General features: G+C 44.8%; 1 protein-coding gene across 6 annotated transcripts in view; it reads left to right on the top strand.

Annotated features, from left to right (window-relative positions):
• UBAP2 (ubiquitin associated protein 2) overlaps window positions 1–23,316 on the top strand; it is a 1,669,217-nt gene that overhangs the window by 485,192 nt on the left and 1,160,709 nt on the right. For all 6 annotated transcript variants that reach the window (XM_085628825.1, XM_085628795.1, XM_085628777.1 and 3 more), the window contains exon 9: window positions 1,177–1,229. In XM_085628825.1, the coding sequence (XP_085484951.1) occupies window positions 1,177–1,229 (53 nt within the window). The remainder of the gene's footprint in view (window positions 1–1,176; window positions 1,230–23,316) is intronic.

Here is a 23,316-nt window from a genome sequence, read left to right on the forward strand (position 1 = left end):
CATTTCCAAAACATTACTGTGTAGATGTACTGGTCCGTCTAGAAGCCAGTATTCGCCAAGGAGTCCTATGGACATTATTTCAAACAGCTGTAATGCCCATAGATTAACCACAGCTTATAAAGAACTGCTTCACAGTCTATTCTAAACATGTGCATCTACAGCCACACATGCCTTGAACTGAAAGTTACTTACCCAGTAAGCATCTGTTCGTAGCATATGGTGCTGAAGATTCACCTGCGCTCACCCTCTTACCCAGACACCTGTGCTTGTTCGTTATTTTCACTTCTTTTTCACAAATTCCTTTTGCGTGGACATCACTTTATACTACACTTTACTTCACGTTCTATCCTCACCCAGTCATGGGGGAAAATAATCTAACAGTGAAATCGATGCCCATGCGTATTACCAGGAGGAGGAGGAGTCCCACTACCTTGTGACTCGAAAAACTTTCTTCTAAGAAAAACAATTTGCACACATCTGAGCCCAACACTAAATGGCAGGCTTATGGTAAGCATGTGAATCTACAGCACTGCATGCCATGAACTGATGCTTACGGAGTAAGTAACATTTTCTTTCTGGTGGATACATGCAGAAGCCTCCCCATTATGAAGTATTCTCAAAGGTCTTAGTAATGTTCCAAATTAAGTTGCTGTACTGCATTGTTGCATCAATTAACAGCATTCCCTCTCTATCTCTAAGGGCATGTAGAAATTGGACAGGGAGCTGATGTTGGGGCACTGGGGTGGGTACTATGTGGTTCCTTTGACTAAACCAAAGCCTCACTTCCTGTGTTGACTTGGAGCCAGCACCCCCTACCGGTGTTGGAGAGCTATTTCAGATGTTTCTGAATTCAGGTTGTGAAAGATCACTACTGAATATAAGAAAGTTTTTCCTATAGTTTCCAGAATTTAATTTTTTATGCTAATAATTGCACATACATATCAAATAATGTTGGTGACGTGTATCTCTGTATGTATATATGTAATGATGAAAAACTCTCTCCATGCAGTGATTATTTTGTAAGCAAAACGGGTGATATTTAGCTGTCCAGGATTTCACACAGAAATTAAGTAAAAAGAAAGCCACCCTTTTGTCAGAAATAGCCAACATATAATGGCTAAGAAATTGCATTAAATTATGTAAATAGCTTATTTTCAATGTTAATTTATTCTACAGGTGCATGGAGAAATGCTATAGAAGAATATGCAGCAGAAGACTGGAATGAAGATGTAAGTGCTTACCAATATCTGCTATCACACCTTCCCATGTATCAGCTTGTGGTAAATTTTAGTTATAATAAGACTAATTATAGTACTGTTCTATTTATTATAGTACCATTTTCATAGTGCATCACTTTGTATATTTGTCTGTAACTCTTGTGTTTACAATTTCAGAGGTTGGTTGCTTTTTCAGCTCCTCGTAGTCCACTATCATTGCAGTAGTACTGTGGTACTTCGATGGTCCAATTTAATAAATCAGTATATAGGTCTGTTGAAGATTAAGGTGTATTTGTTTAAGAATGCCTCTGGTTCTTCATTTAATTGTTCTTATTTTTAGTGTTCCACGTCAGCCAGGTGCACTAGTTAAATCGTATTTAATGGCAGTGCTACTGTACACATCAATATTTAAAAAGCCATAGATAGCGCATGACTTTTTTTTAAATCTAAAAGGGAAAATCATAAAAGGTTAGTTTTGATAAGATCACGCTTCCCAGCTTCCAGGAGCTGTAGAGGTGTTAAATAATTTTTACCAGTTTTTGCAATGTTATAAGTTGTATGTCGATTTTCTACCTATTTTGATTTGTTTAGTTTTTTCCTACTTGCTGTTTGTGATGGAACCAAGTGTGAAAACCTTGGGTGAACTATGACATGTTGTATATACTTTTTTTCAAAGTAGGAAAAATCTGGAGTTCAGTAAGTGGTCATTTGTGTAAATGGTTTCCCCAAAGAAATGAATAATTGAAATAAAAAACTGATAAAGTATGGTAAAATAAAAATAGGAGATGACTTTCATCTAATTTATTTTTGGCGTGATGGCTGATTCACTAACATAATACACAATTGCACCTGCCACTCGTAAGGTAGTAAGGATACATAGGGGTTGTTTGCCCAAAAGCACACAATATCAAGACCATCAACAGGGATGCAGCTTATTATTTTTTATTGTGTGCCGACCATGTATCAAGTAATTTGTGTAAAATCTGTTTGATGAAAATGAGGTAAAAGTAAACCTCTGTATTATTCACATGTACTCAAGATAATGAGTTTAGAAATAGTGGAATTTGTGATAACCCAAAGCATCATGTTATTCAGATTTTGAATTATGTATTCTTTCTTGCACAGTGGCTTACATTTGGAAACCCCAAATAGAGCGAAAGTATGGGGCAGATTACAAAGAAAATCTGTTAATGTGTGTCGCAGATTGTGCTTCGACTCTTGCCAAATTCATTCTGTTTGCAAACAGACGTATATACTAATAGGGTGTTTTTCAAAAACCCGATTCTTAGTGGATAGCAATACGACTTACCTCATAAATATTAATTAGGTAGGTCACTAATTGCAACCGACAATCAAGCGCTACCATTATAGGAATGGTGACCTGCGGAGGCCAGCAGACCACCATGCCTGTGATTGCTTTTACATAAAGCAATAATTTGTTTAAAATGCAGCCTCTTGATTTAAAAGTATTTGCTAAAAAAAAATAACATTTGTTTGAGGGTCTTTCCTGGAGTATAAATGCTGGGAAACTTGGCAGAGATGTTCAACGATAAGCTGAATTTTTAACAACCCTTCATAAACTGGATGGTCTTGGGTCAATGCCTCAGAGTTGTATATATGTGGTATTTCTATAGTGCAAACCTAGCCAAAAGACTGTAGACATACTTATGATAAATGGGAAGTTGGGTATTGTGCAAATAGTACGAGAAAACCAAGTAGTCTACAGTGATTTGCACAATATTTCCACAAGCAGTAGAAGACCCCAAAAATGTTCAAGTTCTAAGGTGAACTGGAGTCCACAAATCTTAGGGCCAATAAAATTATGCGATTCTCCTTTTTTTATGCTTGATTATGGATTTGCCTCATTTGCCACATAATCTATAATCTGCAGATTTTATCAAAAAAAGAATTTTCTAGCTCAAACTGATTAAAAGTTGCTAAAAACGTAGCGGTGTTGGTTCGAAAGCAGTTGGATGACCCTTGCAAAGGTAACTGTAAATCTTTTGGTTGCTTTTCTCTGTGTTTGGTGGTTAAACAAAGGAGGTGAAATATTTGCCCAGACAGTATTACCACATTGTAAAAATTACAAAATAGTGAAGTATTTGTATGAAACAAATTTGCCACAGTATGCTGCATAATTTTCTTTTTCTTGACGCATTATTTAGGCAACTGCGCCACATTATTTTGGGCTCCCCTGCAGTATAATTCCAGTGGCCCTGGTCTTAGTAAACTGTTCGGCTTGCAAATGTATTTGCTGTTGAATTTCCTCAAGAGCTAGGCCATTCACAGAGAGTTGGATGTGATCAGTTTGCAAAATAATACTTGTATTGACTTTATATCCAGAATCTCCAGGTGACAGGATGAATTAACGGTTGGTATTTAGTAGGGTGCTGCCAAGTGAACATTCTTGTGATCTACGCAATACCTGCCTGTACTACAGATGGGACTATACTGCCTGTGTCTTCCAGTGACACAGGTTGCTGTGCGTCATGGCCATCTTATTCAAAATGATTGGAAACGGAGTAATCTGATGGGATTCCATCACTAAAATGATTTCTGGATTCTGGTCCATGATCCTTTCCTTAGATTCACTGTCCGTTTTGGAACCGGCCTCCAAGCTCTCCTCTATTTTTTCACATAAGGCCTATGCAGCAACTAATCATCCGAGAAGCCATATCAGTTTCCTAACCTATCTAATTTTCAAATACTGTGTGCGAAGTAGTATGCAGACGTACTTGTGGAAGTGGTTATGCACTGATAATGATGTGTGTGATATGAGAAGAAAGTGAAATTGCAATGCTGTGCAAGTGACATTGGGGTACAAAAGCAAAAGATTAAAAAAAACACTTGGCAATCTGTGAATTTAAGGTCTTCTCTCAAAGTGCTCTACTGAGACAGCGCCACAAAATAACAAAAAACTATTTTCAAGTGAGGATAAAGAAAAACAAACATTCACCTTGCAGGATACACATCAAGGCAAACTGAAATGCAATTACAATAACCATATTGAAGCAACAAAAGCTTTCCAAAACCACATTACAATTCAAAAGTAAAAATTCCCATGATGGAGGATTTGGTGCACACCGTTTGCCAAGGGCAGTAGGGTCTGGCTATTGGGCACTGAGAAGCAAAATTCTAAATGGCAGCTGGTATTTTCTCTTCCTTAATCAGGGAATTCTAGGGTCCGATCTGCTACTAGGGAAGGAAAAATGGCTGCCGCCAATTTGAATTTGGCTTCTCTACTCCTGTTGACCTTACTAGGTGAGCTGCCCCTACCAGATCTCCAACCCCAAATAAAGGAAGATAAAACAACTTCCCTGTTTGGTTTTGTTTGTGTGTGTGAACCCTGGATGCTTAACAACCTTTTACTTTTCAAATGGAAGCCACCATTTCCATTCTGTGGGAAAGTAGGGTGGTTGGGGCTCAAGTGCCTCCCCCGGGAATGGAAAAGGCATACATTATAAATATAATTGACCCCTTCACCCCCAGTGAGTACTTAAATTGAGGGAAGCCTCCATGGCAAACAGCATTTCCCCCAGCCACTCCCAGAAGGGGAGGTTCACCTGCTCCTGGCTGGGGTGATAATGCTGATGTTTAATATGCTTCCGGCTTGCAGGGGCTCACATTCTAGTTATGTCCATCCCCAGTGCTGTTTTCCGGGACCTATTACCAGGGCCATACCATCTCTGATGCAAACTTCTACCCGAGATACATGTTGATCTTGTCTACACCAGTGCTAGAAGAAGATGCAGTGCTGACACCCCTGTAGTACCCTGAACCAAGTTTAGTTTGACTGATGTCACTCTACAAAATGATTAAAGCCCGACTGGTTGTCATGTAGCCTGACTCAAACCCAGTGCTTCTCCCATGTCCAACCTAGCAGCAGAGACTGTTCTCTTTGGTTTGGACTCATCCTGTGCCAGAGCAGGGGGCACCCCAAGATGTTGATAACCACTATACTGATGCCTTACACAATGATTTATAGAATGCTAGTGGACTTGACAACTTGCCTGAGACAGAGCTTGATTCACCACTTGGGCCACTGATGGAAAAATGTGCCTCTTTTGGTGTGGTGGTCCTGAAGGCAGCTGAGGCACTAGAAATTCAGATACACTCCTTAGATACCAAAACAAATGTTCTTACTGAGATCTTACAGCCTTTGTCAGTTAATTCCGAACGCTTGCTTGCCTTTAACCATTCTCTCACTGACACTTTGTCTAGGTGGTTGAAGCCTTGTTTTTGTCTGTGAATAGGCAGGTGACCAGATGTCACGACCGGTGCCTGGGAGTTCTCCAGCATTGGATCTTTCATAGATTGACATGCTTGAAACTTCCCGCCTGGTAACAATACCAATACCAATATAAATATATATAGTTAGGACCGTGGGGGATTCGTCAAGCGGGGGCTGAGAAAAAAGGGGGGTCCCAAAACGCGTTTTCCCCATGCATTTTCCCATAGGACCTTTAGTCCGAGCTACAGCCCGAACGGCTGAACAGAATTACTTGAAATTTGGCAGAGAGGTAGTCCTCAGGTCAAGGATGTGCCTTTTGTAGGTCTGGTGTAAATCTGTTCAGTAGGTCCTGAGAAAATAGCATTTAAATTAATATATATATCTGTAAGCGCGCTCCGTGCACTTACCGTAAGCTTACCGTACGCGAGCTCAATTCTGATTGGTGGTTACATGACTGTAAACATTCGAATCGGTCGAAATCAGGAAGTGTCGGCCGCCATTTTCTGTCTCTCGCACTGAGAAACAAAGGTGGGGAACGTGAAAAGGGGGCAACGAAGAGAGTTGCAGACCCCCCTAGTGTTTGTCAGGGGGTCCAAGAAGGACCCAAAAGTACGAAAAATACATTTAATAATTTTTAAAAAAAATCGCGGAGTGCGCGTACGGGAAAAAAAAAAATAAAAAAAAATAAAGAAGTAACAATCACATTTATTAAATAAATTAAAGGACCCACAAGGGAGAAAAAAACAAATGTTACTGTGTAAAAAAAGGGGAGGCGCGCACGGCATGGACTGCGCAACGTGGGTGCTCGGTGCGCGAAGCGCACCGAGCGCCCACAGCGCGCACAGCCCACAGCGCACAGTGAAAAACCAGAAAAAAAATAAATACATAACTTAGCATTTAAAAAAACGTACAAATTCACTGAAAAAACCATAGGTTTCACACACGTTATAGTTAGGAATTATCATTTACAAAACCTTGCAAATTCACTTAAAAAACCATAGGTTTCACACATGTTATAGTTAGCTGTACATTTCACTCGTAAAAAACCAATGAAATTCCACGTTATAATTAGATCAGGTAACTACCTTGCGCGACCGCAATCCACAATGTGTAATTTCAGATGTCATCATTGATGTCATGAGTGATGTAATATGTGACGTCATCAGCAGTTTATTGCCGAAGGATGCAGGTCCAGAACCTGCATGATGTAGTTCGTTCCCAGGTGACATTGGGAGATTTAATTCACTGATAGAGAAGGCATCAGACTGTCAGTATCTGTTTTCTATGTGATTTTAAGGAAAAAACACACAGAGGCACAAGATCAGTTACTGTCTTAGAAATTCTTGGGAAGGTTTAGTGACCATGAAAAATCCATCAAGTGCATTAGTACATATATAAAGAATAGAGAAGAAATGCAAGGCTATAGACGAGGCGGCAGGATGTATTTTGAACCAGGTACCTACCGTTTCAATCATTTCAGCAGCTGCGCAGTGGAGAGCGAGAAATCCATAATCCCCCATGGACAGCGCCAACAGACAAGGAAGGCAGAAAATTGGATTCAGTGGTGAGAATAGTAAATGTGTTGGCTACGGATGTGTTTAAAATTGCTAATTCATCAGCAGCGATATGACAGGCAATTATGAGGTGCCATGGCTTCACTGCTAAAAAAAATTGCCAGAGGAAGATAAAGAAAAAGCAATATTGAAAGATGGCGAGCAAGCATGTTCGTTAATAGATGCAACCAGGGATGCTTTAACTAGCGCGTTAAGGCATGTTGGAAATGCTACAGTCATGCGGGATATGACTGGTTGGGGAGCACATCTTTTAAACTGGCGGCTCAGGCATGAGTAATGGATAGGCCATATGATAGCAGTAATGTTTTTCTGAGTAAGGTAGAGGAAGCCATTCAGGTAATTAAAGCTGAGACAGAAATGCACGTTCGCTGGTATGTTGCAGGTTAGACAGCCGTACTGAGAATATTAACTGCAGTTTTTCCGACAATAACAATAACAAGAACTTATTTTCGATCATATAGGCAAAATACAATACATGGATAATACAACTGGTATGGACAATGGGCAAGAGAGCTCAGGCCGAAAGTTTGAGGTTCGAGACCAGGTCAAGGCAGAGACTGGAAAGGTAATCAGACCTCAAGGTTTGAGGGCAAATGCAGAAGGAAATGACTTTCTAAAAAGAAAAAAAACCCGACATTTAACTGCCTGTTTGTTGGAGGATGTAGTTTTACTTCAAAAATGGGAAACAGATAAATGGGTGTTGGATATTCCAAGAAAAGAGCATGAAAGAGTAAAATTAATGAAGAAAATGGCTATTAAAAGTGTGCCGACAAAAGAAGTGTACAAGGAGATTCTTTCTCATTTTAAAGAAATCTTGAGAATGACGTCCAATACTGGATTTTAGAGATCTAAACCGGTATTAAAAGACAAATGTTATTCATGGCTACTTTACAGGTAATACTTCTATTTTTAAAGAAATTGGATGTTCGAGGCATACGAGCTGCAGAATACATACTTGTGCATAGATCGCCATCTGGTTTTGGGCTCGGATGATTGCAGTTTGTTGTCTTGGAAGAAGTCTTTGTAGTCACGAGATAGGTGACTCCTCCCTTGGACGATAGTGCGCATGGGCATCAACTCCATCTTATGATTGTTTTTTTTTTTTCGCCATCGGGTTCGGATGTAACTTTCGGCGCTCCGGTTCGGTACCGTGTTTCCCAACATTTTCAACGCGCAAACCATCACCACTTGACGGTATTGTTTTCGTTTGCGTGCCCTTCGACACGCAAACTCTCCAAACCTCGATTCCGGTTGTCGATGCGGGCCGCTGGGCCTATCGGCGCCATTCGGGCCTACGGCTGATGGAAAGGACTCCATTTAAAAAATGCCCCAAGTGTGATGCCAGATTTCCACACAGTAACCTTTGCCTCTCACCAGAACACGAGGAAAAGGATTGTCAAGCCTGCCCCTCTTTTCGATCCAAAAAGACTATCCGTGATCGCCGGGCTCGACAACACGTTATGGCTCACAAGGCTGCACCGGTGCCTGACGACATTTTTTATGAAAGCCCCGACATTCCAGAGGCAGGGGCTCCAGGTCAACGAGTGAGTACAAATGCCCCTGCCCCACCCGAAAAGAAGGCTCCGGTCAAAACTACACCAGAAGGCCTTAGTCGAGACCGAAGGATCTTCAGAAGCCCCGCCTTCAGGCCTGGCTCCGAAGACAAAGGAAAAGCCTTCTGGCAGCTCGGGACCGAGCAAGCCGCATATCAGTACCCAAAAGACACCGTTGGTACTGAAATCGGGAATAAATCCTACTCCCGTTGCGTACAAAAAAGCCTCGACATCGAGCTCTTCGGCACCGAAAGACCATAAGGCCTCGGATCCGAACCAACCCCGAAACCCTTCGGATCCAAAAAGGATTTCTGACTCTACATCGAAGCCGAAGGAGGACAAAGCCCCCTCATACAGCTCCAGAGCACAAATCAAAATCGCGTTCGGAACCGAAAAAATCGGCGCTGAAAGGAGACAACAACCAGGAGGAACTGTTTCAACCAGATCCTATCGATCCGAAACAGAAGACATTGCATGTAGACTCTAAAACAGGGCATATTGTTAGTCTCCCAACAAAGAAGAGGAAATTGGATACCTCACACTCTCCTGAGATGTCTGTGAAGAAAAGAGACTTTGCCACTTCACCTCTAAGACCCTCTTCTCCTGTTCTTCTTACTAAGCTTTTATCTCCTACAAAGTCTCCCATACACTCTCCTAGACTCTCTCCATGCTCAACCTTACCACCACAGGATGACTATGACTTAGGGAATGGGGGTGTACACCATAATGACCCTTTAGATGACCCTGATGACACTGCTATGTCACAGAATACATGGGCAGATTACAGTGATCCTTCAGATCCTCCAGACCTTCCTGATCCAGATGCATACCCAGTAAGACCATCTCCCCCAGATGACAACATAGGGTTTAGTCAGCTTAATAGGCCTGCGCTATATCATGGCGTGCAACTGCATTCAGACCCCATAGAAGACTTCCTGTTAGATACTTTTGCCCAATCAGAAAAGACAATACAAACCTTGCCCATGCTCAAAGGTATCATTAGACATGCACCAGACATCTACAAAGACCCTGTCAGGACTAGGATTCTCAATCCTCGCATTGATAAAAAATATAAACCTGCTCCCAACGATCCCACCTACATTAAAGGACAATTCCCTTTAGATTCTCTGGTTGTGTCAATGCAAGAAAACGTGCTAACTCACAAACATCTGGTGATGCTCCACCTCCAGCCAAAGAGTCTAAACTGCTAGATGCATCAGGCAAACAAGTTGCCTCCCAAGCAGCTAATCACTCTAGGATAGCTAATGCACAAGCACTACTTGCTAGATATGACAGGGCTCACTACGATGAGGTTGAGGACCTAATTCAACATTTGCCTGACCAATACAAGGCCAAAGCCAATGATCTGGTCCAGGAGGGCAAGTTAATTAGAAATGCATCCATCAGATGTGCTCTTGATGCAGCAGACACTGCATCTAGATCTGTCAACACCAGTGTCTTACTACGCAGACATGCATGGTTGCGCATTTCTGGTTTTAAAGAAGTGCAAACAACTTTTTTAAATCAGCCGTTCGATCAAGAACACCTGTTTGGCCCAGCTGTAGACACCGCTTTAGAAAAAAAGAAAAAAAGATACACTGAGGTGCCTTTTGTCGCTCCTTTTATAGGGGCGCATCCAAAACCATCAGTAAAGTCAATACTTTTTTAAAAATTATTTATTTGTAATTTTCCAAGCTATAATAGTTCATACAGTAAGTAGACAGAGCAACATATACAGATTGTATGAGCATCACATACAGAATTACATAAGCAAGGAGACAGTAGGGCATGTCTGCAATCGCGGTTAGTTTTTCCTTAAGTGTCCAATGGCATGTACGGGTATGTCCTGTGGGGTCACATTATTCGTCTCAGCTAGTCCCTTCTCAGATACAAAACATATCACGGTGTAGTCCCTATGACGATGAGTCTACAGATGGGTAAGTTCGTTAGCACTAGGTACACATTACATTGCATATTGCCTAGATCGGTCCATTCTCACACTGCGTCCCTTCCCGCTGCCACAAGATGAGAAAGCATTATCTCTTCTCCGAGTCCCAGAACAGCATTAGACTACAAGGGGGAGACTCTGCTATCGCTCCCTGCTGCTACAGGGCTCGTCGGGGAGAGCTTACAGTATGAGCCAGCAAGTACTGCGTAAGAGGACCCCATGTGACTCTTGGTCTCGAAGTGCAGGGCAACGTCTCCGCATAGATTGTAAGTTGTTCCTGACAGTACACCAGATCCTCCAGCCATTCCTTAAATTTAGGGGCCTGCCCTCTACCCCATCTGCAGGCCACCCTGCGTTTCGCTAATAACGAAAGTGAGACATAGCGGCGACGTGCTTTGGGAATTTGTCTAGTGTAGCCTAGAAGCGCAACTAAGGGGTCACAGTATCGATAAGTCCGTCATCTCAGAGAGCGCTTCAAAGATTTGTCCCCAGTATTCCTTTACCCTCTGGCACTCCCAGGCTAAATGCAGGAACCAAGCTCTCGATCCACCGCACCTATTGCATCTGTCTGTGTCCCGTAGCCCAAAGCGGCACATCCCAGCCGGGGTGCAATACATACGCTGCAAAAATTTATAATGGATGATACGCAACCTGGCACTAGCTGAAATTTCCGCAGTTTGTAAGCAGCAGTAGCGCCATTGTTCATCCGTAATGTCCCTGTCCAGGTCATCCGTCCAGTGTACTCGTGCATTACTATGAGGGCTCTCGCACTCTGCTCGTATCGTTTGGTACAAGTTGGATACCAGGTGCCCAGGACTCGCGTTCTGTAACATCTGGTGCAGCGGCTTTAGGATCTACGGCTCCCGTGGAAAGCTCGGGAGAATGGCCCGCATACCCTGCCGTAATCTCACATATAAAAACATTTCTAAAGGGGTGGGTTGTATGTCGCCAAAAAATTGAGCGGACGTACAAAAATTGCCACTACAAAACAGATCTCCCCAGGTTCGTCTGCACACTCGAGTGCATAATTGTCTGAAGTCTGCTTCCTGCGGCGACAGCCGGGGGTGGTACTTCAGAGGCAAAGTCGGGGAGTAAAGAGTCGAGACCCCCAGGACCCTCATAACATACTGCCATGCATCCACCGTGCCCGTGATGTAGTTGGCTCAGTGTTTCGAGAGCGAGAATGTGCATGTATCATTCCATCTAGGGGAATCGGGTCCGCCAACCAGTGCTCCGCCGCTACCTGTGGCATGCATGCCGGCGGGTGCACCCAATAGTAGGCGTAGTGGGCTTGGGCGCAGGCATGATATAACTCAAAGTCCGGGATATCAAATCCCCCACTCACAGCAGGTCTCATAAGCACTTTCCACTGGACCCGCGGCCTCCTACCGCCCCAAAATAGGCGCGTAAGCTCAGAGCGCAGTGTTTTAAAGAAGAACCGTCCCGGATGATAAGGGAGGTTGAGAAATAGGTATAAAAACTGTGGCAGTATCACCATCTTAATCAATGAAGCTCTACCTGCCATTGACAGGGGCAGGGCAATCCAACGTGTGATATTGGCGGTAAGCCGACTTATGGCACTGCCATAGTTTAGGCGGATCATTTCATCTCTATCCCCTGAGATCTGAACCCCCAAATATCTCATCTGTGTCGCACCATGCAAGCGGATAGTCCAATGGGAATTTGACCGCCGCCGATGTCAGGGGGAAAACTTGCGATTTTTCCCGATTAATATGAATTCCAGATAGCTTCCCAAAGACTATAAATTCACGCAATAAGGGGTTTTGGTTAGTATGGGGGTCTCGAACATGTAACGTCAGATCATCAGCGTACAGCGAGATCAGTATTTGCCGCAGGGGACATCGGAGCGCCCTATCGTTGGGATGCTGTCTCAATCTGCACGCCAGGGGTTCGATCGCGAGGGCGAACAGGAGGGTGGACAGTGGGCATCCCTGTCTAGTCCCTCTTGTAACGGGAAAGGCAGGCGAAACCCGACCATTAATGAGCACCCTAGCAGTAGGCCGTCGGTAGAGCAGCTGCACCCATGACACAAACCCGGGGGGAAAGCCCATGCGGAACAGAATACCAAAAAGATAATCCCATTCGACTGAGTCGAACGCTTTAGTAGCATCTAGGAAAACCGCAGCCAACGGAAGGTCAGGCGACACATTCTGTAAAACCGAGCACAGCGTACGAAGATTATGCGAGGTCTCCCTCCTGGAATGAAGCCCGCCTGGTCCGGCAGCACCAGCTTATCTATTAGGAGGAGAACTTGATTCGCTATGAGCTTTGCCAATATTTTGGTATCACAGTTAAGGAGCGATAATGGTCTGTAGGAGGCACAAAACTGAGGCTCCTTACCAGGATTCAGTATAGATGTAATCAGGGCTTCTCTCATGGAAGGAGGTAGCGAACCGTCCTCGAAGGCCTCCTCGTAAAGTTCCTTCATTATTGGGGACAGAATATCCATGTAAGTTTTATAAAATTCAGCAGGGAGTCCGTCGAGACCCGGCGTCTTACCAGACCTCTGCTGCATTATTGCCTCATGGACCTCATCTAATTTGAACGGGGCGCCTAGGAACTTTCGATGGTGATCTTCCAGCCACCCCAGTGCAACATCTCCCAGAAACGTCTCAAATTCTAAAGGGTCTCCGCGTTGTGTTTATACAACTTGGTATAGTGGCCCACAAAGATATCCTGCACTACAGTCGCATCTCGACACATCTCCCCAGTCGAGTCCATTATTTCAAGAATATAATTGGAAAATTTAGGCTTCTGGATGGCGTCCGCTAACGCCCTCTCCGGACGCTCTCCCTCCCCATATCTCCGAGCCTTCCAGTATTTCCCTAAGAACTTGGATTCACGATCTGCTGTGTCTGTGTATTCCGATAGTTTGTCCCTAATCTCTACATGTTCCTGTCCTCTGTCTCCCTGAGTCATCCGCACCTCCAGTGTCTCTTTCTAATCTCAGGAGTCGCCTCCGGATATCTCGGAGCACTCCAAAACTTTTCGACATGCACACTCCTCTGATCGTGACCTTGAATGCTTCCCATATGATCTCCACCGAGTCCACTGATCCTTTATTTCTCTGACAGAAACCTCAAATCTATTCCTCCAGCTCAGTATGGAATACCGCGTCCAGCAAGGCTGTGGGCTGCAGTCTCCACGTGCATTTTGCTCCTCCCCCCCACCCCCCCCCCAACAAATCAAGCATGAGATGTACTGGCGAGTGGTCTGAGTACGTGCGTGGCAGATGGCTTACTCTTCTAATAGATGGCCCCAGACCTCTTGATGTTAGACAATAATCTATCCGGGCCCATGACGCCGCGCTAGATATAAAGTGCGTGCCCTCTGTGGACTGTGGGTGCATGTGACGCCAAGTATCTATTAGTCCTCCCTCTTCCATTATATTTCGCATCGTTGCCTGCGAGCGATTGTAGTGATGCGACAGCGCCGTGGATCTGTCCATGCTAGGGTAAAGGCTACATTAAATTCACCCCCCCCCCGCCCCCCAGATGACATGCGTGGTGCCCAATGCCAGTATGTTACCCCATAGAACAGTGAAGAAGTCAGGCGCATCTACATTCGGGCCATAACACCTTACTAACGTGACAGTGACAGCTCCCAACCTCCCCCAAACAATTGCGTACCTTCCCTGCGGGTCTACGAGCTCTCCGTGTGGCGAGAAGGGCGCATGTCGTTTAACTAAGATGGCGACACCACGAGCATAGGAAGAGTATGAGGAAAATAGTCTGTAAGTTGCCCATTTCCCTGCAAATGCTATGTTTCGTTGTGGAGTAAAATGTGTTTCCTGCAAAAACGCTATACTGATTTCATGCCGATCTAAATATGAGAGTATCTGTCTCTTCTTTCTAGGGTCTCCCATCCCCCTTACATTCCAGGACAACACCCCCATACAATTAGCAAATGTCTCGCCGAATGCGCTCTCCATTGGCAGTGATAGGAGCTATTCGTAATCCAGCAGGTGGCCCACTATCCACAGCAGCACAGTTGCGTAGTGGTCTGTCTGAAAACATCATAACATACTCTGATACATTCCAACTACCTATCCCTCCTCCCTCTTCCCACTGAAGCATCCCAACCATGCCAGTAACAAAATTCCCTCCCCCCTCCCTACCCCAATTAATCCACAACAATAGGGCTAGTAAGCCCTTCTCAGTATAGATAAACAGAAACAAAGAAAACACAGAGGGGTCACCCAGGTGGTGTTTGTCACCAGGCAGCTCACAAGTAACACCTGCCTCCTCAGGGGCACGCGAGGACCCTCCATACCCCATAGAGGAAGCAAGGGTGTCCGATGTAGTTCACGTAGGTTCTCCAATGCCAGGCCCTATAAGCTGTGTAGTGTTGGGAGATAATTCTTCAAAGGTACCATGTCCAGCGCATAAATGAGATGCAGCTTTCACACCCACCATTGTTGACAGTATCTGTCTGCTTTGCATCTATCTGATCAATCAATATCCGATGTGGTGGGCGACAGGGTGCCTGCAGCAGGTTGCGCCGTTTTGTTACGTCGTCTCAGTTGTTTCAGAAATTCTTCGACTTGCTGTAGTTTAGTGTAGAATGTTTGTTTGCCTTGGTAAGTGATGCGGAGCCGGGACGGGTACAACAGCGCATAGTCTATTTGTGCCTGCCTTAGCTTCTGTTTCACAGGAAGGAATTTCCACCCGTCTTCCTGCACCGCAGCGGTGAAGTCCGGATATATAGTGAACGCTACTCCTTCATACTGAAGTTGTTTCTTCTCCCGCGCCACCCTAAGGGCCACATCAATGTCTATAGTTAAGGAGGGGGGCGATGATGGGACGCGGCGTTCCGCCCACCGGAGGTCTAGGGCCCAGTGACCGATGCGCTCTCTCCACCACAAATTGAGAGGAAAAGGACTCCACCAATATCGTCGTCAACAGCTTCTCTACATACAGTTCCATCCTGCCCGTATTGGTGGTTTCAGGTATTCCTAAGAGTCGGAGGTTGTTGAGGCAACTTCTCACTTCCATGTCCTCGCTCTTGGCCGCAATGACTTTCAAGATCTTATCCATTTGAGCCAGAGTATCCTGCATGTGCGCAGCAGCGTCCTCCGAGTCTGATATGCGCTTCTCTGCCTCTTTGAGCCGATCCTCATGACCATCTATTTTGCGTGCAATATTATCCATGCGTGTGTTCATGTCATCCATCATTTTGCTCGCAATTGTGGCTATGCCCTGCCGCACTTCCAGGAGGATAGTTTTCATATCGATGTCCGGCTCCGTCGGTAGATCTCGGTCGCTTGCTGTCGTGAGTCCGGTGTCGCCATCCGGGAGCATCTTGGAGTTCTTTTTCGCCTCAAACTGGAGCCGAGGCTGTCTAGGATCCGGCTTTCCCATTTCGCCGGGCTGCAATGCAACACCTCGAGGCGCCAGGAGAGTTCAGCCAACTGCACAGCCCTTCCTGCCTCGACCGATGGCACTGAGCTAGCCCCAGGTGCTTCTGTCAACCAGTGGACAGGGTATTGCACTTCGTGTCGAGTTCAGGATGTCGCACTACTATGTAGTATCAACAAGAAGTCCCGCAGCGTGGGCGGCTGGGGCAGTACTCAGTCGCCTCCCGAGCGTCTCCACTTCGTTGGCAGCACACGTACCCGTCAGTCTTCCCTAGCAGCGTTCGTTCCTCGCATATTTCCCCAGGTCACCACAGCTCACCAGCCTACGCAGTGTTGTAAGGTACTTCGTGAGGAAGCGCCGTGCAGGCCTCACGCACCGCCTGCAGGGAAGGATACTTTCACTAATCAAGCTTAAAAATGGCGGCTGGACCCATCAGGTAGCTTAAACACCGTATGTCAGAGATTGCACAGCAGTCTGGCCGCATTGCGAGTAGCCCCTATGACAGCCTCATATAGCCGCTTTACATGTTTATTCCTCTCCCATCCTGCTTCAGCGCGCTGTCTCCTTCTTGGTTCAGTTGCTCTCCAGGCGCCAAGACCCAGTCATGTATGGCGCCCTCAAGACTCTGTATCGGCTCTACCCAACCAATATGTCTCAACCTCACTCTCGATACAGACCCCGCAGGCAGAGATGTCGTGGTCTGCCGCCCCACAGCGCAGCATCCACAGCGGCCGTTGGTCTTCGGTGCCTCCATCTCCGAGCCCAGCGGTATTTCTTCGCACCCGGCAGTGTCTCGCAATGCAGCGCCCCCTCCGCTTCAGCCGCCGGTTATTTCTCTGGGCTTGCACTAGCACAGATTACAGTCCTGCATTTGGGGCAAGGCCCCGCTGCCGTTCCCTCCTTCAAAGTGTCCGGCCCGGGTCTCAGACCTCCGCGAGTACTCGTGTACTATACCCAGCACGGGCACAGATGAAGGCCGCGCTCGCAGCTCGCAGTGGCCGCTACTTCCTTTGATGCAACAGTCCGTACTCACGCGTTCCGTTGCTTCAGATCGTGCCCAGGCACCGCGGCGACCGATCCGTCGTCCTATGACATGCACTCGTCTCCGCAGCAGCGATCACCAGGCCGACGCGGCCCTCACGCCACGTGAGCGCCGCGGCGTCTCGCTAGCAAGCTTCGCCCAGCCCGGCCTCTGATCAAGCAGGTCCCGTCGTCGGCCAAAGCAGTTTCCTCCGCTCACTGGCTTCTTACTTCTCCGTTACGCGCAGGACTCGCCTGGGTTGTGCAGCGACTATTTCTCCACCATTTCCTTGCAATTTTGATACGGTAGCTGGCTTTGAAGTAGGATTAATGAACGGATTGTGCCATCGGACTGCGGATGCTTCACCCAGATGCAGCCATTCCGCACTTGCGCCACCTAGCGGCCCCCTCAGTAAAGACAACACTTCCTCCTCATGCAAAAGCCCCACACAAACATCCCCCAACAAGGTAAATTTTAGAGGGGGATACAGGGGAAATAATAATAAAGGTAGAGGTCGAGATAACAACAACCGAATCCCCCCCACTACCAAACAATGACTTCCCTCGCTCCCTCCAGACCATTCCACTCTGGTCGGAGGAATACTCACAGTTGCTACCTGTCTGGAACTCCATTACTACAGACAGGTGGGTAAGACAAATTATTCAGTAAGTTTACTGCCTGGAACTTAAGGCAACTCCTCCCCCCCACATACCCCTCCCCCCCCCCCCCCCCTCCCCCCCTCCTCCCCCCACCCCCCACGTACTGCCTAAACAACGTCCAATGTCCACGGAGCATATAATGCTCCTCAAACAGGAAGTTCTCTCACTACTTCAAAAGCATGCAATAGACATCAAGGGACAGGGTTTTACTAACTTTACTTTCTCATCCCCAAAAAGGACGGTACTCTCAGACCAATACTGGACCTCAGACCTCTCAATATCTACATACAGTCAGATCACTGTCACATGATCACTCTTCAACGGGTCCTTACACTGCTTCATCAAGGCGACCTCCTTGCCACTCGTGCTCTCAAGGACGCCTACTTCCATATTCCTATACACCCTGCTCACAGGAAATATCGAAGGTTTACAGTGGACGGCCAACACTATCTGTAACCTCGGCACCCAGTCTGTTCACAAAGTGTCTCGCGGTAGTAGCCGCACACTTGCGAAGACAACAAATTTATGTGTTTCCATACCTGGACGACTTGCTGATAAATGCCAAGCCATACAGTCCTTGTGTTATCCACACTCTCCAAACAATTCAGCTGCTCCACAAGCCGGGGTTCACAATAAACCTCACCAAATCGCATCTCCAGCCCTCCTACATACATCAGTATGTAGAGGCCACAATAGACACTTCCAAAGCTCTTGCATACCCCAATCCAGCCAGGATAGCCAGTATGCAAACCCTCATCACAAACCTTCAACCCCAACACTCACTACCAGCACGAGTGTTTATGCAGCTCATAGGAATGATGGCCTCTTGCATTTTCATAGTACCTCATGCAAGACTTCAGATGCACCCTTTACAGGAATGCTTAGCACGTCAGTGGAACCAGGCTCAAGGTCAGTTGGTGGACAGCCGAAGCAAACACAAGGAGATGATGGACGGAATGCTGAAACATGGGCCCGGCAACCATGGTTCACAACACTCCTGGAACTCTCAGTAGTTCCACACCAAAAGCTACAGCTCTCCCCAAAGCTGCTTGCACAGAACCATGGAGAGATAAGGCATCCAGATCCAGCTCAACTGAACCTGGCAATCTGGCTCCTGAAATCCTCGAATTCGGTTACCTCAACCTCCCACCAGATTGTATGAACATTATTAAAGAAGCTAGACGCCCTACTACTAGAGCTTGCTATGCGGCCAAATGGAGATGATTTGTCATTTACTGCAATAACAACAAAATTGATCCACTCGATGCTTTAATACAAAAGATTATTTGCTATTTACTGCATCTACAAAGATGTAATCTGGCATACACATCAATAAGATTACATCTTGCTACCCTTACCGCTTACCTGCAAAACAGACAACATTTGTCATTGTTTAGGGTACCTGCTATCAAAGCGCTCATGGAAGGCCTTAGAAGGATAATCCCTCCCACAATCCCATCCTTGCCAGTGTGGAATTTAAACATCCTTACTAGGCACATGGGTCCTCCATTTGAACCTCTACACAAATGCGAACTGCAGTTACCTTACATGGAAGGTAGCTTTCCTTGTCGCAATCACCTCTCAGGAGAGTAAGTGAGATCCAGGCTTTAACCATACAAGAACCATTCTTACAATTACATCATAAGGTGATTCTTACAAGAAATCCAAAATTCCTTCCCAAAGTAATCTCTGCTTTCCATCTTAATGAATCCGTGGAATTGCCTGTTTTTTTCCCCCCAAAAGCAGATTCGGTAGCAGAGAGCAGTATTCACACACTTGATATGAAAAGATCTATACTTTATTACATTGCCAGAACAAAACCTTTTAGAAAGACAAACCAATTATTTGTAGCTTTCTCTCCACCTCATAAAGGAAACCCCATCTCCAAAGCCGGAATTGCCAGGTGGTTAGTCAAATGCATTCAAATATGCTACCAGAAAGCAAAATGCACATTCACAATTCCCCCTAGAGCACACTCAACACGCAAACTAGGGGCTTCCATGGCTTTCTTAGGGAACATTCCCTTAGATGACATTTGTAAGGCAGCAACATGGTCTACACCACATACCTTCACCAAACACTATTGTGTAGATGTGCAGGTAAAACAACAGACTTCTGTAGGCCAGGCTGTTCTGAAACACTTTTCCAGACCACTGCAACAGATACAGGTGACCACCGCTAGGGGAGAGCACTGCTATACAGTCTATGCACAAGTATGTATTCTGGAGCTCATTTGCCTCGAACGGAAAATGCTACTTACCAGTATGCATCTGTTCTTGGCATGTAGAGCTGCAGAATGACATACGCCCACCCACCTCCCTGGAACCTCTATCTGTTCCAGTGTCATCTTATTTAGATACATTATACATGGACATCTTTTCTGTTTATAACAAACTCCATCATGCCAAAAAACAATCTAAAGATGGAGTCGATGCCCATGCGCATTATCATCCAAGGGAGGAGTCACCCATCTCGTGACTACAAAGACTTCTTTCAAGACAACAACAAACTGCAATCCTCCAAGCCCCACACCAGATGGCGATCTATGCACAAGTATGTCATTCTGCAGCTCTACATGCCAACAACAGATGCATATTGGTAAGTATCATTTTCCTTTCTGAGCTCGTAGACTTGGAGGATGTATATTTCAGTATACTGATTCACAAGCAATAGCTCCGTTTTATGGTGGTATGACAACACTATCAGTCAGTCAGAAAAAACTTTATTTCGGACAAAATGTCCTAGAAAGTGCATACACATAAGTAAAAACAATAAAGATATACATACAGTTTCAAATTTAGAAAATCATCGAATCGTTGAGTCATAAAATTTGGACAGAGGTAACACGATTTTTGTTAGAGAGTTCATGGACAATAAATATATAAATTAGACTAAAAAGCATTTTTCAATAAAAAAAGGAATCCTATGTTTAAAACTAATGCATGAATAATGAATAAAAGAAATACAATTACAGCATAGAATTGCACAATCAAGTTGCATTTTGGGATCTCAGATAAGCCCTTCTGGTGCACCATGCCGAAAATAAAAAACCGGCAACCAAATAAACTATTGGGATACCAGTATCAGATTTCAGTATCCTGAATGCTTCAGAACAAGACCTGGTGTCAAGATTCCTGCAAATTTGAGCCAACCAGCGACTCCTTGCCTTCTGGTATCCAGCACAACAAAAAAAAACGTGCAGCTCTGTTTCCTCGGGGTAATCACACATAGGACAATGGATCGGATTTTGTTTACTCCATTAACAACACTATCAGTTCAAACCCCTTCCTTTTGATCTTAGATCAGCTTCTGGAAAATTTACAAAATGCATGGCTCCAGTAGCAGTGTTCATACAGAGAAAGAGGGGTTGGTGTATCCATACCTGGACGATTGGCTTGTGAAAGCAAGTACATTGAGAAAGAACAGAGAACCAAGATGTCCCAGAAAGTGCTTATGCATTTGGGCCTTTCAATAAATGCCAAGAGTTGAAAATGGAACCAAGTCAGAATTTGGTGCGTGTAGGAGCAAGATTGAGAAATACGAAGGGGATGGTATTACCTTCACAGGAAAGAGGCAGAAAGCTGATAAAGCAGGTGACAAACCTGATGGGGAAAGACAGGGTGGTTAAAACTGATGAAGGCAGTGTTTGGGACCATGTTTTATGTATTCTTTTAACACCTCATAGTAGTTTTCAGATAAGAATAATTCAGGAGTTGGACAGGCAATTGCAACAGAAAGATGTAGGTTGGGATGATAGATTTCCAAATAACTCAAATTATGAAAGAAGCTGTTCTCTGGTGGATGTAGAACAAAAATATTTTCAAAGGACAGTCTACAGATGCAAAAAATGCAGAAATACTGACTACAGATGCTTCCATTATAGTTTGGGGAGCACATCTATACAACAAGATTTTTCATTGTGTGTGGTCCGATGAGGAAAAGAGGTTACACATAAATGTATTGGAGCGGAGAGTTGAGTGGCCAGCGTTAAATGCCTTTCAGGATCTAGGAAAGAATTGCCAACTAATTATGAGAACGGATAATATTACCAGAATGCACTATATACCGAAACGAGGAGGCACAAGGTCATTGGTTCTTTCAAAAGAAGCACAGAAAATATGAAGATGGGCCATTCTCAACGAAGTATCTTTGGTGTAGCATATTCCAGGATTGGAAAGTGAACAGGCAGATCTTTTGAGCAGACAGTGCGTGGATACTCACGAATTGGAAATAAACTCAAAGCAATTAGACAAAATATAAAGGTTGGGAAAACCCAAGTGAGAGAAGTTTGCCACGAATCAGAACCTCAAGTGCAGTAGGCTTGCAGGCAAATGGATTTTCCCAGGTACATAAGGGCAATGATTTTTCAATAGATTGGAAAGGGAAGTTTGTTTATGCGCTTCCTCCGATCCTATTGATTGCAAGGGTATTGTGCAAGATGAGGAGAGAAAGTTGCAGGGCAAATGGTGCGCCGACCTATTTGAGTTCTTTGGGCAAGCCAGTGAAGTTCAAACCGGATGAAACAAGTACAGTTGTTTCATTATAGTCTGAAGTCACTATTATATTATTCCTGGGATAGGCTCATGTAGCGAAGCAGCTCATTTCTTACATTGTCCTAGTTTTCAGCAGTGACATTTTGCACATATTTGTGTGCGCGACAATGTTGTATTAGTTTCCTGAAAGTAAACTTGTTTACATAGCTAGCTTCCCACAACATAATCACAATGCCCTGCACATAATCTCTTCTCGCACTATATACAAATGTCATCTCTTTCTTCATCCATGGGGCAACTGGGCTATCTACATATCCATAACATCACTAATCTATATGCACATCGCAAAGCTGCTTTCTTTTATAAAGTATGAGCACCCCAATACATTTTTCTTTTCACTTTAATTAGCAGTTTGTCACAGTGGTAACATGATACACATTGATAAACACAGTCAATACCAATAGCCAATGAAGGAGTTTGTACATATATAGATTGGTTTGATTAAGATATACACAAAACAACTCCGATAAATTAGTAGAGGAGGCACTTCAGCTGACACAGAGGGTCCCTGCATTCTGAGACTTCACCACGCAGTGGTCTGACATCTCATGAGGGATGTCCAGTTCGTGTGCAAGACTGGGGTCCTTCATTCTCTCCCATCAGTTAATGGGGTTAGATCGTCCCTTGGGGTAATTCTTGGCTTTACACCTGCACACACTCTAGGTACACTTAGAGTAGGATTTGCATAGTTGTAGTATGCTTCATTACTGCCTTGTTTTATGTACCTGCATTTATACACTGTTTTATCACCGTGGTAGAACAATATCTACTATTTACACGTTTTGTACTCGTAATGACTTTTATCTGCTTCTGTCTATTAGTCATTGCAGCACATGTATTTTATACAAGAATAACGGTTCAATAAATATATTGAAAGACGTCCCACTGTGTATTCTCTGTATACCTCTTTGAGAATAAGTGAGGATGTGTGATTGAGCGAAAGGTTCTGTACTGTTTCCACGATCCCTGAGGGGTCAGAGTTGTCATGTTCAGCGGTTGCTAGAAACCATTCTCTCCCTGGTAAGGTTAGGGGGGTTGCAGTGGCACTGTGTGCTAGCTTAACTCTAGGCCAATATATGCCTGCGGGGTGTCCGGACTCGGTCTAGACACCAATCCATTAGTTTATGTTGTCCAACAAATGCGCAGATGCTACGGATTAGTAGGAACTACACAATATGGTGC

The sequence above is a fragment of the Triturus cristatus genome, chromosome 2_1, assembly GCF_964204655.1.
Source record: "Triturus cristatus chromosome 2_1, aTriCri1.1, whole genome shotgun sequence".
Taxonomy (NCBI): Eukaryota; Metazoa; Chordata; class Amphibia; order Caudata; family Salamandridae; genus Triturus; species Triturus cristatus.